Below are 15,783 nucleotides of genomic sequence, written 5' to 3'. Positions count from 1 at the left end.
TTCAATTTTGACCCATCAATCGACGTCGACCGATTCATTAAGCGGAATTTGGAAAGTCGGAACGGATTGCTCTTAAAAATGAGTAATCGGGGATTTATCGGCGAGTAATCGAGTTTTTTACAACCGTAGAGAATTCATGTAGTTGTTTTGAAGTATAGGCTTTTCTTGGTGTATCCCATTTTAGGTTTTTTTTTTTTTTTGTTTTTTTTTATTTATTATATTTTTTTTTTTTTTGTGCTTTTTGTTCGAGTCTTGTAATCCCACTTCTTGTGGGTTTTGTTGTATTTCTTGGGTTTTTTAATAATAGTTCTTAGCTTTTCAAAAAAACTCAAGGGATTAATGGTTTCTTTTTTAAGAATCTACCTAATTTTGCTTTGTTTTCCTGTCAAATTAGGTACTCCTTGGTGACACCTTTAAAGTAAAAAATAAACCAAGTATTATGGGGGGAAAAAAAAAAATACTACAGGAGTACTACTTAGAAAATGGTACTCATATGATACGAGAGGATACCATGGACGGTGGACCCATGGTCATGTTGTATTTGGTTCGTCACGGAGAATCAATATATCGATTCTTCAAAATTAAAAATACAGGTTAAAAGGATTTAAGGGTTTTTTTGATCATGCTACGAGTATTTTGTAACCTGTGACGGTTTCCAACTCTTTCCCTACCCGCTCTAAGATATGTTGGTAGTGAAATTTGAATACAAGACATCTTATACTGATTATGGGCATGTTTGTCATGGAGCTTTTAGAAGCTTCTAGCTTTTAGCTTTTAAGAAAAAACTCATATTTAACAAAAAGTTCCGTTTGATTGTAATAGCTTGAAGCTTTTTATGGCATGGAAAAGCTCTAAAAGCAAACGCTAGTCTATGTAGCGTTTAAAAATGTAGAAGAGCTTTTTGAGATTTAATTACTAAATTATTTAAAAATGTAGAAGAGCTTTTTGAGATTTAATTACTAAATTATCAATATTGACATCGATATATTAAATCGTGCTCGGTATATTGAAAGTATATCCAATGCACTAGAATATATCCAAAAGACCAATCCAATAGGAAACTGTCATTTACGCTATTATTATTTATATTTTGCATGGATCATGTTATTTATTATAAATGTATATATGTATATAGTGGTAGGATCAAGAGGGAAGTAACCAATGGGGGGGGGAAACGGGGGAAGCAAAAACTTTTTTTTTTATTTTTTGAAAAAACTTTGTTCACGAACATTATAGATGGGATGAAAATATGAACATTTAGTAGAGACACTTTGTGATAAATGTTTTTATTTTGGCGGGAAAACGCTCGAAGAAGTAATATATAACAATTATCGTGTTTTTCGAGCGTATGTTGAGGTTTTAGCTATTGAGGTTTAGATATTAGGGTTTATAGGGTTTAGATATTAGGGTTTAGAAATTTAGGGTTTAGGGTTTAGATTTAGGGTTTAGATTTAGGATTTAGATTGAGTTTTTAACACGAACGGTTTAGAGTTTAGGGTTTAGGGTTTAGGGTTTAGGGTTTGGTGTTTTGGGTTTATGGAATAAACCCAAAACACCAAACCCTAAACCCTAAACCCTAAACCCTAAACTCTAAATCGGGCTAAATTTTACTTCACAAAACATGGAGAAAAAAAACGTTCATATTCTTTACGAACAATATTATCTTGAATGTTATTTTTGTCGATCGTTTTCCCGCCTAAATAATAACATTCATCACGAAGTGTCTCTTCTAAATGTTCATATTTTCGTGTGATCTTGATGCCGGAAAAAAAAATTCCAAAAAAAACGAAAAAAAAAAAAAATTTGCTTCCCCCGCTTCCCCCCGATTGGTTACTTCCCCATTGATCCTGCCCCTATGTATATATACTATTATATGATATTCTCTCTTTTACTTGTTTTCCCGAATCATGTCCATTATGCATTTTTTTTTTTTTGTGAAAAAACAATTAACTATATCTACCAATTTGACACTTCATCAAAAAAATAAGGCCTAAGAACGTACAAACGGTGCAAAATAATTTAGTATTATTATATTATGTTCATGACTGTTTATTAATGATTATGATTCGTATAATTAAAATGATGATATTAAGTGTTTTCATTCTTGTGTCTATTTTAGTCATTTACCAATTTTCTTACAGCTCTAGCTAGTTTACCAAACATCGAAATATAAATAAAAAGTTTCAGCTACCAGCTAATAGCTAACAGCAATCAGCTATCAGCTACAATCTACCAGCTAACAGCTAACGGTTTCAGCTACCAGCTAGTTTTGCCAAACATACCCTATACGGGGACTTTTCTCAGATTCTCTTTTTTTTAGAAACTGTTGTATGCACCAAAAGTTGTTTTCTAAAAAGAAACTGTTACGGGTATATTGCAACTCTGTAACATAGTTTGTATCATGTGTGATATCCACAACATACGTTATATATCACCTATATTCGGAGATTCGAATATTTTCTTGCATGACATTAACCCGTCTTGACAAACATATCGGATTTGGGGATCCAAGAATCAGTTTACTTTTTAACACGTACAATTTTCATTGATAGTTTTTTGTGGCACTACATAATGTCAAAAATGAAACTCTTGGAATGGAAATTAAAAAGAATTAAAAGAAAGCAACATGAATGGATCCTTTACATGTTTTTGCTTAAATATCTATCACACTCATAATTCACAACTAGAGTCTAGAGCATTAACAGAAAAGAATTATACTAAATTACATGAATACCCCGACTAAAACAGAAGAGCGTCACCGAACTAATCCGAACTGGAACTGCCACCTCCTCCCTCGGCTTCCTCTCCTAACGCTACTCCAAGTAACGCAGCTCCGACTCCAACTCCAATATCAACCAATGTTCCGCCAATGCCTTTCTTCTTCTTCTTCTTTTTCTTTTTCTTATCTTTTTTATCCTTTTTATCTTTGCTCTTATGGTCTTTGTCTTTATGATCTTTGTCCTTATGGTCCTTATCTTTATCCTTCTTTTTCTCTTTTTCACCTTCGTAGTGTGGTGGGTAACCACCTGGTTGTGGCACTGGCGGATATGCTTGACCTTGTGGTGGGTAACCACCTGGTTGTGGCGGATATGGTTGACCGGGGTATTGGTTTGGGTACGCACCATTTGGTGGCGGTGGTTGGTTTGGGTACGCACCATTGGGTAGCGGCGGTTGGTTTGGGTACGCACCATTGGGTGGTGGCGGTTGGTTTGGGTACGCACCATTTGGTGGGGGTGGCTGAGCCATGGTGCCAACTTTAACAACACTTTGGGTTGGTTTCTCTATAAAGAATCCATGATTTTGTTTATAGATAAATAAATACACAAGATTGTGAATAAGAGACAAAGCAGGAGAAACGTATCAATACCCTCAAATTACTCCCTCCCTCTCGTGATTTATGTAAACGGGACAACTCATTGCACGTCCAGAGTTCAGTCCTCTTACCTTTTATCTTACTTCACTTCATTAATTAATCGTAAATCTATTTATCTAATTATTAGACAATTTAGGTGTTGCTTTTGTTCTTTTATTTTGAATGTTTTTCGGGATCGTTACATTAATCTGGTTGTTCACGGCTTGAATTTAGTTAGCTTTCACTATGTATTTAATGTTTAGGGTTCCTTCCTAGCCTAACAACACTTCCAAATATGTTGTATCTTTGTTCTTCTTTTTCATCTTTAGATGAAAAGACTTTGTTACAATTTTATCGTTATTTTACCAAAAGAAAAAAGTTAAACAATACCCACTAGCATTTTCATTTTTTCACAATGTTTAATGTTATCTACGTACATGTTCCCAAATATTTGCCCACTTAAAAATAAAAAACCCTACTAAAAATTTCTTCTTCTTTTTTCTTTTTGTTGTGCTTAAATAACGATTACTATTCGATTTAAAGGACATTGATGAACGACCTACAAACCGATACAAGATAGGAAATAATCAAGAAGGGCTCGAAATAAATAAACCAACCTATACCAAACTAATTATACACCAACTCAAAACGAGCCCAACGAAACCAAAACCCAAAAACTCAATCTAAACCAAAGAAATAACCATGCCGAGAACGCCGAGAAACATACAGACAAAACATTATATCAAACACACTAAATCACCAATACCCGATATCACACAAAAAGTGACAAAAACAAGCAGAAAACCCATTAACCGGCTTTAGAAGGACGCTTTTTGTTCTTCTCGTCCGGACGAGAAGTCATCCTCTCGACCTTTTCGATAAACTACTAAATACTATTAAACTCTTCGATTGACCATCATTTATTACTCTCAAATCATAATCATGTGTTTTGGGAGTCAAAAAAAGTGAGGTTAAAGTGAAAATAATTTCGATATGGGTCCAAACAAGTGAGGATCAGTTCGGCCAACAACTCACTGTCCCCTTTTCTTGATCATTATGAACATATAGTGTCACTTTCAACTCGCATGACAGCATTTTACAGACCAACCCATTTCTAAGTGAACGGGTTAAAATGGTCTTTCCTTATAGATTCTACCAGGATAAAGCCTATCTTCAAAGTAAAGTATAAATATTTACAAATTGACACACGCAAACTACCCACATTTATTGTTTAATCACATAGCTACTAGATACACTCATCTTGAGAGTAATGAGAGAAACAAAAGATAAAAAGTGTTTTTGGCCACCTTAATGTTTGTCAAGACAGGGTTTCATCTGGCTTCAAGAAATTGTGATTTTCCACCATTGTCATTTCACCACCAACTTGTGGGTCAAACTGGTATCGATAGAAGCTGCAAACACGCAAATTTAAGCTTGTGTCACTTGCTAAATAGATTATCGATGAAGTTTTGATTGCAATAGTATACGATCTATATACATTCAACGTGTATATTTGTTCTATCAACAACAAAATTGCATAGGCATAAATAGTAATATATTGGTATTAATAATTTATTACCTCCCATCCATTCCAAGAATCACAACTGTGTTCTTCTGGTGACCAAAACCTACAACATACTGCAAACCCTCATTGAGATGAACACGGGCCACCGACCATTCTGAACTGAAATATTTTGGTAGCACACCTGCAAGAAAGAGACGCAAATTAGTAGTCGAACTATTAACACTCCAAACAGCAAAAGTGCATTCAAACATTATGTCTCTTGCACCCTGTTTAATAACTACCTCATATTTGATTGATTAACCAGAATCTAAAACCATTTTTCGAAGCATTCTTTCAAACACCCCTTATATATAATAGTACTCAGGAATCATCTATCTTTTAATTTAACGACATTTTTACCCTGTGACAAGTCTACAAAGAAGATTGAGAGCTAAAGCCTAAAGATCCGAGTGATAGAGTACCTTTAATGAATGACAGATGCGAAACAACAGGTGGAGGCCAACTATTTTGGTCTGATATAGTTTGCGTTGATCCGGAATCAACCTTTAAGTTAAAAACATGAATGGTTCCCCTGTCACTTGAAACAGCTAGCCTTTCAGCGTTAGTAGAGAAAGCAAGACTGTAGATGTCTGCTCTATCTGCACCTCTCCTAACCTGCATCCAACATGCATGACCACTTTTAAGAGAAAAGGAAAAAAAAATTGACTCCAAAAGATAATTAATATCCACATAAGCTGAACAAGAACGTGAATAATCACATATTCACAAAGGCCAATTTAGTCACTTTTTTGTTTCATAACCAAATTGCCCCTGACATGTTAACTAAGGCCCCATTTTGGCTCACGGAATCCAACGGGATTCCGGCGGAATTGGAATTGAATTTAGACACGCGTCGACGCGTCGTGTCTAAATTCAATTCCAATTCTGCCGAAATCCCATGCGTGTCTAAATTCAATTCCAATTCTGCCGGAATCCCATTAAATTTCCTGAGCCAAACGGGGCCTGAATATCTATCAAAAACTCAATCATTAAAGTTTCCTTACCACCCAATTCTCCACCTTACATTACAAATTTACAATCTACACCAACTTCCATAATTAATATGTGCATGTGTTTTCAATATGATTATTAAACCTTCTATAAAATCAAACTAACCCACTAATTCATGCAAGGCAAGTTAAATAATCGTAAATCACACAAGTACTACCTATTATTCTATCACAATTAAATAAACTATAAACTATTGTGATTTGTGATACTAAAATTCAATAATCAGCTTTTATTGACAATACCTCTTGGATCAACGAACCATCACTAGCATTAAATATCCGAATCAACGTCCCTTTGCTGCTGGCAGTAGCAATCAACTTACCATCATTCGTAAGCGCAACACACACAACTCTCGAATCATGCGCCATTATAAGCTTCGACTGTTTCGAACCGTAATTTTCAACCCTAATTTGCCCCTTCCTCAATCCTAAAGTCACCAAGACCATCATTCCACTAACATGAGACACCTCACACAATCCCTTAGGGTTGATAACCGTATCAATCTGCTGTAACAACTTCAAATCCGCAAAATTATATACATATATTTTCTGAGCTAATATTACAATAATTCGATCACGCCGAAGCCGAACCGACTTAACTTCCGATCGAAACGATAGTTCGCCGATACACCGGCTCTGATAATTGTCCCAAATCATGACTTTATTTAACGGATACTGAGGTTCAGGTCCGCCGCCGACTAAGGCGAGGATGTTACTCCGGAAAAGCATCTGTACGACAGCGACACCGCCGGGAGTGTCGAATTCGTGCCGGAAAATTTCGCTGAATGGATCAGTGTTGTAGATACGGAAGCCGTGGTTAGTTCCGGCGGCGAAACATCCGGAGTCTTGGTTGAAGGAGAGGTGGAGGAGGGTAGGGAGGTCGTCGGTGGCGGCGGCGGAAGTGGTGGTATGTAGTGATTGATGTACGGAGGATTGGGGAGATGATGTCTGGTGGTCCATGATTAGGTTTATTGGAGAAATTGCAGTCATGTAGATTGAGATTTAACGGTGTCGTTTAAGGAGGAGGTTGAAGAAGAATTGTTTTTGGAAGTTATTGTTTGATTGGAAGCAAATATAAAATAAAAATAAAAAATAATAGTAAAAATTGTGACTCGGGCTCTGCCTACATTTTTTATTACTCCGTATTATTTTCTCAGAATATATAGATATTTTTGTTTTCGCATAAAAAATATTTCAAAGTTTTTCTCGAGCAAATTGTAATCTCAAACTTTATTAAAATCTTTTTGACAATAACATGATATCTATAAACCTATAAAAATTAAATTGTTCACTAAATAAGTTTACATCATCATCTTTACTTTATTCCTTAGTATTTATATTCATATATTTTTCGTACTTATATTTATTTTATTTAGATATGATAAGAAAATTTTAATAAGTTGATCTTTACAAAAAAAGATCTTAATTCTACGATGTTTATTGTTAGTCATTGGTTCAATTTATATGTTAATTTAATAGTGCTCAGATAAAAAACATACACAGTTTTTAAAAAAAAAATTATCACATGTACTTTTTTATTTTACATATATTTTTGTATTACTTAAATAAATTAAGGATATAAAACTAACCAATTATTTACATATTAACTAACAGACAAACATTATGAATAGTAATCAGGTGCATTTTCGACTTTTCACTTTTTTTCTTTTTTTTAATTTTAACTAAATTTCATTTTACCAACAACGTCCCCACACTTTTTTGAAAAATTCAAATCGACCCCCCAAACAGGGGGTAAAGTGTCAAATAACCATTTTCATAAAAAAATCTTAAATAAACTTCACCCAAATATTCAACGGGTCATATCTTCTCGCTCGCAACGAGTTAAATTTTTCCGACACCATCGTTAAACTCGAAATAATTTTAGGAACACAATGTCACTAGCTATACGCAAAACGGACGCTTTTTAAAAAACGCTAAATATTTGGGGTACTTTTCATACACGTTGATTTTGCGTTAAATTTTTAAAAGTCGACAATTTCATAGCGAAACGCGGAGATACACATATATTGTTAATTTAAAATAACATTTAAATCTCTCACGGGTTATACCTTTTAGTTCGACTCGAGTTGCGCTTCAACGACATCATTGTTAGCCACAAAATAATTTTACTAAACGCAATAAAATACATTGAAAACCGAACCCCCGGCGCGAAGCGAGGGTTCGGTAACTAGTTATTATCTATTTATGAAAATTGACATTAATTTTAGACAAAACAGAAAAGATAGATAGATTATTAATATAGGAGGGAGTAATATTTATTTGGCTCCAGCATTTTCACTTTAAGAAGACAAATTTACCCTTTCACTTTGAAATACAAATTTATCCTTTAGGTAACACTGAACTTTGATTGGACTAGAGGGTGATTAGTTATTCTATAAATTTGAACTTTTTTCTTTCGAGTGATTAAGGTCACAATTGTATTGTATATCATGTAATAAATAGCTTAATGAGGTTTAACATGAGTAGTAAGATGAGAAATAGCAGTAGCAACTCTCTTATATAAAGCAAGCAGCCCAAAAACTGCAAAGTCAGGACCACTAATTCCCTACTTAATGCAAATTAAAGTTAGATTTGTACTCAGATGCATTCAGCTTCATTCTTGTTTCTTTTTCCTCATGCTGACTAGGATCGTCCAAGTAAGCATGTGCACCATATAAATCTACATATCCGGATTCGCTTCTTCTGGTATCACAGTCAAAGTAACAGACTTGTCTTTCGCTCTTTTCACCACAACTTTCATCGGTTTTCCTACTCTATCTCCCATGATCTCAATCACCTGCCATAATAAATAAATAAGAATTCAAGCGAAAAACAAAGTTCAACTATTGTGTATTATGTGCATAAAAAGTCAACTATTCGGTTTGCAGTTGAATTATACCTCTTTAATGCTTCCAACGGGCTTCCCCTCAAATTCAACAACGATATCTCCTGGATGGAAACCAGCTCGTTCAGCAGGTGATCCCGGGCTTACCTGATAAGAAACAAATTCAGAAAGTTGAGTAATATCGCTTTTATGATTCAGAAAGTCAAATTACTAGTGGGTCAACTCGACCCGTATCAGATACACACACAAGAACATACCATTGGAACAAGAACGCCTGTGGTAACATCAGGGAACAACTCGTCTTTTTCCTTGAGCTGAGCAACAATCATTTCATTCAAATCAAGCATTTTCAGACCAAGCCAAGGTCGCACAACTCTCCTGCATGAAGTTTAAACAATCATATATTGAGATGCCAACCATATGCTTAAAGTTGAATAATTTAGTAAAATGTAATGTTTACCCCTTTGTTTTGAAATGTTCAATAATTTTAGAAACCGAGTCGATTGGTACAGAAAAGCTCAATCCATCAGCAGCCAGTACTTTCATAATATTAACACCAATGATTTCTCCATCAATATTAACAAGCGGTCCACCAGAATTACCCTGTACCAATAAAATCATAAATTCAATAACAAAGAAAAAAATGAACTCGCCAACGGTCGACAACAGTATTCTATGGACTACAAACTCACAAAAATAAGATAATGATCAAAACCACAGTACCGCGTTTATGGCGCAATCAGTCTGCAAATACTCTCTTCTCATTCCTCCAAGACCCAAATCACTGCTCTTACGATCAACACAGCTAAAAACAGACAAACAACATTTGCCAAAATCAGTTGTAAAGTGTAATAATACTTTAATGGCATACCATATTACACTAGAGGTAGTAAGTTAGGTAATTGTCAAAGGTAATGGTCAAAACAGGTTTGGGTCGAAAAGGGGCCCTCACGTTTATCCACAAACATTGTCTTGTCCGTCTTTAACTTTTTTTTATAAGTAACTAATGCATCAAGTAAATTTAGCTGACTCTTTCATTTGGCCCACTTCAAATTAAACATAACAAAGATAAACCAAGTTATGAGTTGAAGGTTAAAAGCTTGAAAGTTCCACCTAGTATATCGTACACTTAGGCATGGAGCAAGTTCTTATTGAACAGCATTTAAATCGTGCTTATAATTTACCGTACCTTACTATACCAGCTGTGATCGTGTTTTGAAGGGAAAGGGGGCAGCCCATGGCTACAACCCAATCCCCAGGACGCAGTGAACTTGAAGACCCGAGTTTTGCAGTAGGGAGTGGCGTTTTAGAACTTATTTTGACAATAGCAATATCAGAATGCAAATCGGCGTTCACCACTGTACCCTCAAAAGTACGCCCATCCTGCAATGTCACATCAACCTGCAATAATAATGTGAGTATATGATGCATATTATTGGTGATTGAAAACTAGTACTGACGTACTGTCGTACGAAGTAAACTTTTTAACATAATGTCATTTAGGTATAAAAAAATCCAGTTAATTTTTTTTTTTACGAAATGCAAAATTAAGCAAATACTCAAATATCTGGTTATCTCATTATCAGAATTTCAAAAAACAAAAGTACATCCAAAACATTGTTTTCTAGAGTCCACTCTTATTACGGTTGAACCATTGAACATTGTTACTAAATATCACATAATCATTTTCAAAATATGCACACCAAAACACCCATTATAACTTATCACCCTGTCAGACTTGGTACCATATTGTTGTGCATTCTAACAACACATTTAGTTTCGACACAAGCTATAAAACATGGGGTGATGAATGTCACTTAAGAGACTAACTGATTGTTTTCATAGTACTAATAACATTAATTACCGTTATAACAGTTATATCATGCATGAAAATATCATGAAGAGTGTACCTTTCCTTTGGATGTAGATGTAAAGCCTTGAAAATCAACCACCACATGAGCACATGTCAAAATGGTGCCATCTCCATCTATTATGGTTCCAGATCCAATGCTCTTTCCAACAGTCATCCCATGGAAACCTTAAAACAACTATTATTTCATTAACATGGCTAACAAAGTCCTCAAGTTGCCATTTAAATTCTTTTAAAAAAAAAAACCTTTTGGAACTGAAAGATTTACAACAGCAGGGCCAACTTTAGCAGCAGCATTGGCAATTGTATCTCGGCCAAAACACCCACAGCAATGTTTTGGGGATGCACCTGCATCTTTGAACGGCACTCCATTATTTACATCAGCTGCAGATGCAATGTTGGCACTAGTAAAAGATAAAGGAGAGTTTCCTACAAGAACACCACACAAATGATCATAAAGGCCGTCATGTGTTAACTTTTTTGAACAAAAGTGAATTAAATGGCATACCGTATCCAAAAGGAGCTAAGGAAGGAAACGAAGAATTGGGAATAATATCTTGCAAAGCCCATGGTGAAAAGGATGGAATGGAAACTCGTACCGACCTGTGTAGAAGAAGTCTATGATAATATCAGACAGAGAAAAAAAAAAAGTTGACAGAAGTAGAAAGAAGAAGAAATATAAGTAGGAACCGCTCACAAATCCCTTTTCCAGTCACATTCTTATTCTTAATTATTATTAATAGGAACACTTTGATTATATGGAAATCCACACTGACATACATGTAATTTACTAGTAACTTAACATATAGACATAGACATTACAATTAGTTGAAACCTATATTAATTTAAAATGCTAAATCACTTAGCTACATCACAAAACTTATATAAAATATCTACTCTAATTTCTATTCCAGTAGCATAAATGGTAGGTATCTACAGGTTCACACACTATTTCATATAACGTCTATAATCTCTTAATTAGATCAAAAGTACCAAATTACTGAAGTAATAGAACTGAATTAAGATAGTTATATACAAACTGTAACAAAATTTCATATACTAACAAGGATCATAATCGTTTGCAACTGACCCTGAATTTTTTGTATCAAGTTGATAGGCAACTCCTGATCCGGTAGCAGCTAATGCTACTAAGCGGAAAACTGAATTTTTTTCAAATAATGAAACTTTTCGCTGCAAAAAATAATAATTTAAAACAGAAATGGTATAACTAATTTTGTAAGCATAATTCAGTAAATTATTAAATATAAGTTAAACGAACGGATATTAATGAAGTGCGGGAAAAGATGAAACTTACAAAGATATGTCTCATGATTAGATGAAGAGATCAAACTTATGACTCAGGATTTCAATGAATGAAGAACCCTAACGAAAACCCTCATATTTTCGTGAACAGGAAGAAACTACATTTTTTATACGAACTACTTGCAAACGTGCAAATCCAGTCCTCTAGAAAACGAAAAAGGTACTATTTCAACCCTTTACATAACGTTCTTATGCATTTCAGGTCCTAAGGAAACGATTTTTCTATTTTTAGTTTTAAGACCATCCACCATTAAACAATCAATAGTTTACGTTTGCAATTTTGCATATCACAATTATACCTTCTTAAATAAAAACATTCCACCCGATAAATCTTAACCCCGATTATATGACCAATCATATAAAGCATTTTCTATTTTGTCATAAAAAATTCTCTTTGACCTCATTTTAACAAATGAATTAGTTAAGGACAAGATAAAGAAAACTTTAGTTCCACTTCTTGTTCTAAAAATTAGGAAAAACTTGTCGGAAATCGCTAGTGGCTTGGTCCGACCAAGAAAAGCATGGGACTCTTTGGACATTGCTTGGGTCGAGTGAAGTAAATACTGGCTACCTATAATATAAAGATCCCTCACTACACGCTTTAGATATAATGAAAAATTTAGTTTATGAGTCATTCGGGCTAGATCTAAAAAATAACATAGCCAACCACCCAGGCTTGCCTGAGTGGCCACCGAGTTGCCTAATGAAACACACCACCCGGGTTCAATCCTTGGCTCTGCCAAATTGTTCAAACAGGGAGTGTGACAAGAGGGTGCGCATAATTTAATGACCCGTCCTAATCCATCCGGACGAATACATTACAATTGATTTCATCGCGAGGTACTTGACCTCTATATGATACATTTTACAAATATTGCATTCGTTTTTGAAAAAATAATATTTCATTACATCGAAAGTTGACGGCATGCATACCATTTCAGAATATATCCAACTATAATTGACTTAATAATAATCTTGATGAACTCAACGACTCGAATGCAACGTCTTTTGAAATATGTCATGAATGACTCCAAGTAATATCTCTAAAATGAGCAGATGCACAGCGAAAGATTTCTTTCATACCTGAGAATAAACATGCTTTAAAGTGTCAACCAAAAGGTTGGTGAGTTCATTAGTTTATCATAAATATTCATTTCCATCATTTTAATAGACCACAAGAATTTCATTTCCAGTTCTCATAAATATACGTCCCATGCATAGAGACAAAAATAATCATTCATATGGTGAACACCTGGTAACCGACATTAATAAGATGCATATAAGAATATCCCCTATCATTCCAGAAAATCCTTCGGACATGATAAAAACGAATTCGAAGTACTAAAGCATCCGGTACTTTGGATGGGGTTCGTTAGGCCCAATAGATCTATCTTTAGGATTCGCGTCAATTAGTAGATCGGTTTACTAATTCTTAGGTTACCAAGCAAAAGGGGCATATTCGGCTTCGATCATTCACCCATATAATGTAGTTTCAATTACTTGTGTCTATTTCGTAAAATATTTATAAAAAATTGTGCATGTATTCTCAGCCCAAAAATATAAAGGGTAAAAAGGCAAATGAAACTCACTATACTGTATTTTGTAGTAAAAATACATATGACGAATCTGAACAATGCAGGGCTGACCTCGGATTCACGAACCTATATCATTTGTATATTTATTAATATAGATAGTTGTAATCGAATAAATATATATATATAAATTTACTAATTATATCCTATTTATATTTTATATATATATATATATATATATATATATATATATATATATATATATATATATATATATATATATATATATTTCATATATTCATTTTGTACATAAAAATATTAAATTTTGTTATGTTATGTATATTAAATATATTTATATATAAATATCATTTGGTTGTTAAAGTAGTATTTTAATAACACTAAAATAATATTAGTAGTGATAAAAGTAATAATAATGATAATAATAATAATGATAATGTTCATATTACTTAATAATAATATTGTTAATGTTAATAAAACTAATACTTTGTAATAATACTAATAATAATGATACTGATAGTTTTAACGATAATGGAATGATACTTTTAATAAGATGATAACAATTCTTAATAATAGCAATAGTAAAAATTATAAATATATATTAATAATAATAATATCAATTATATTACGTATGTTAATAATAATAACAACAATAATAATAATACTAATACTTATAGTTCGATAATAGTACCTATATTAATGATATTAATAATAGTTTGTGTTATTTTTATGATAACAATAATAATAATAATAATCATTTTCATAATAATAACAATAATACCTATATTCATATTACTAATAATAATAATAGTGCTAATAGTATTAATTATATTACTTAATGATGATTAAAGTGATAATAATAATAATTATATTATTAATTTTAGCATAATGATGTCAACAATCAATAATAACAATAATCATAGTAATAGTAATAGTAATAATAATAATAATAATAATAATAATAATAATAATAATAATAATAATAATAATAATAATAATAATAATAATAATAATATAATAAAAGAAATAAAAAGGCTACCTTTAATATTTTGATTTATATAAAAAAGAATGCCTCAGTCTGGTCTAAAACCCGAGACCCCTCGCTCACACGCTAACACCCTTAACCATGCTTCCAATCCTGCCTTTCTGATTAATTTACAGACCTTAACTAATTTAACCCATTTTTTTTCTGTTTCCACTTGCTACTTATCCTTCTCTAAAATACTACTCGATCAGGGACAACCCAAAATCAATAAACGAATTACCAAGACAAGATATATGACTTTGCCAACTACTAGGAACTAATAAACGGTGTAATTGATTAATAAGGAAAACGAAAAAAAGAAACAAGATATCTGCTGCTGCTGTCACATGGTTTAACAAAATTTTTTTTTAATGATTTTGATTTGTAGGACATTTTAGATAAAACTTATAACACGAAATATGCTCTGAATCTTTTATAGAAACTATATGGATGGTCAATTTCAACAGATTCGTCACAACACGTTCGAATTTTTACGATGAACATAATTGTTGACTTTTGAAAATTTAGTTTGACTCAGAAATTCCAACTTGATAAAAGGAATTGAAGTTTAAAACTTTGCAGAAAGATCATTCAAAGGGTTCCTAACACAATGGTATTAATGAATTTTGAAAACTCGTTCGAATTTGAGTCTGTGATAAAAAGTATATACGAACAGAGGTAGCAAGGATGTTTCTTAAATTTCTGTTTAACTCTTCCACTAGTAACTGCTATACGAATATAATATATAATGATGGAGGACAATTGAACGATTTTTCAACAACTTTGTGACGTTTAATTGTTATGTAGCGATGTTAATTGTCAACAAGTAATCACGGGAAAGCAGAAACTCAGGAAAAAAATAATAAAAAGAATCAGATACTGATACCTATATACACGCGTATAAATCTGTATCTGTATTATATATATGTATTTATATAACTAACTTTTATATATAAATCTTAATATTTAATAAATATTAATAATATTAATACTTTTAATATTATGAATTATAAATACCGAAAATAAAATAATATTAATAACATAAAATAACAATAGTACAATATTAATAATAATAACAGAAAATAATAATAATAGTAATCATAATAATAATTATGTACATGATAACAATAATATTATTATTGATAATAATAATGATAATAATGATATAAGTAGTAATAATATATCAAATTTATACATATATAACCAACTTCATATTTATATGTTATATATATTGAAATAATACTA

General features: G+C 32.6%; 2 protein-coding genes across 2 annotated transcripts; both read right to left on the bottom strand.

The window, feature by feature from the left end:
- Positions 1 to 4,064: 4,064 nt before the first annotated feature.
- LOC139853588 (autophagy-related protein 18a-like) lies at positions 4,065 to 6,916 on the bottom strand. The gene is made up of 4 exons (XM_071842972.1): positions 6,170 to 6,916; positions 5,339 to 5,531; positions 4,932 to 5,058; positions 4,065 to 4,764 (listed from the first exon to the last, which is right to left on the bottom strand). The coding sequence occupies exons 1-4, from the start codon at positions 6,914 to 6,916 to the stop codon at positions 4,671 to 4,673; spliced, it is 1,161 nt and encodes a 386-aa protein (XP_071699073.1). The 3' UTR covers positions 4,065 to 4,670.
- A 1,444-nt stretch (positions 6,917 to 8,360) lies between these two features.
- Positions 8,361 to 12,503, bottom strand: LOC139853586 (putative protease Do-like 14). Its single transcript, XM_071842971.1, has 11 exons — positions 12,445 to 12,503; positions 11,732 to 11,869; positions 11,150 to 11,244; positions 10,888 to 11,070; positions 10,682 to 10,809; positions 9,961 to 10,172; positions 9,495 to 9,576; positions 9,232 to 9,374; positions 9,029 to 9,149; positions 8,826 to 8,918; positions 8,361 to 8,723 (listed from the first exon to the last, which is right to left on the bottom strand). The coding sequence occupies exons 1-11, from the start codon at positions 12,501 to 12,503 to the stop codon at positions 8,607 to 8,609; spliced, it is 1,371 nt and encodes a 456-aa protein (XP_071699072.1). The 3' UTR covers positions 8,361 to 8,606.
- Positions 12,504 to 15,783: the final 3,280 nt, after the last annotated feature.

Source organism: Rutidosis leptorrhynchoides, chromosome 6 (assembly GCF_046630445.1).
Source record: "Rutidosis leptorrhynchoides isolate AG116_Rl617_1_P2 chromosome 6, CSIRO_AGI_Rlap_v1, whole genome shotgun sequence".
In the NCBI taxonomy this organism is placed as follows: Eukaryota; Viridiplantae; Streptophyta; class Magnoliopsida; order Asterales; family Asteraceae; genus Rutidosis; species Rutidosis leptorrhynchoides.
The sequence above is the reverse complement of the archived record's forward strand: the minus strand, read 5'-3'. Positions and strand labels throughout refer to the sequence as shown.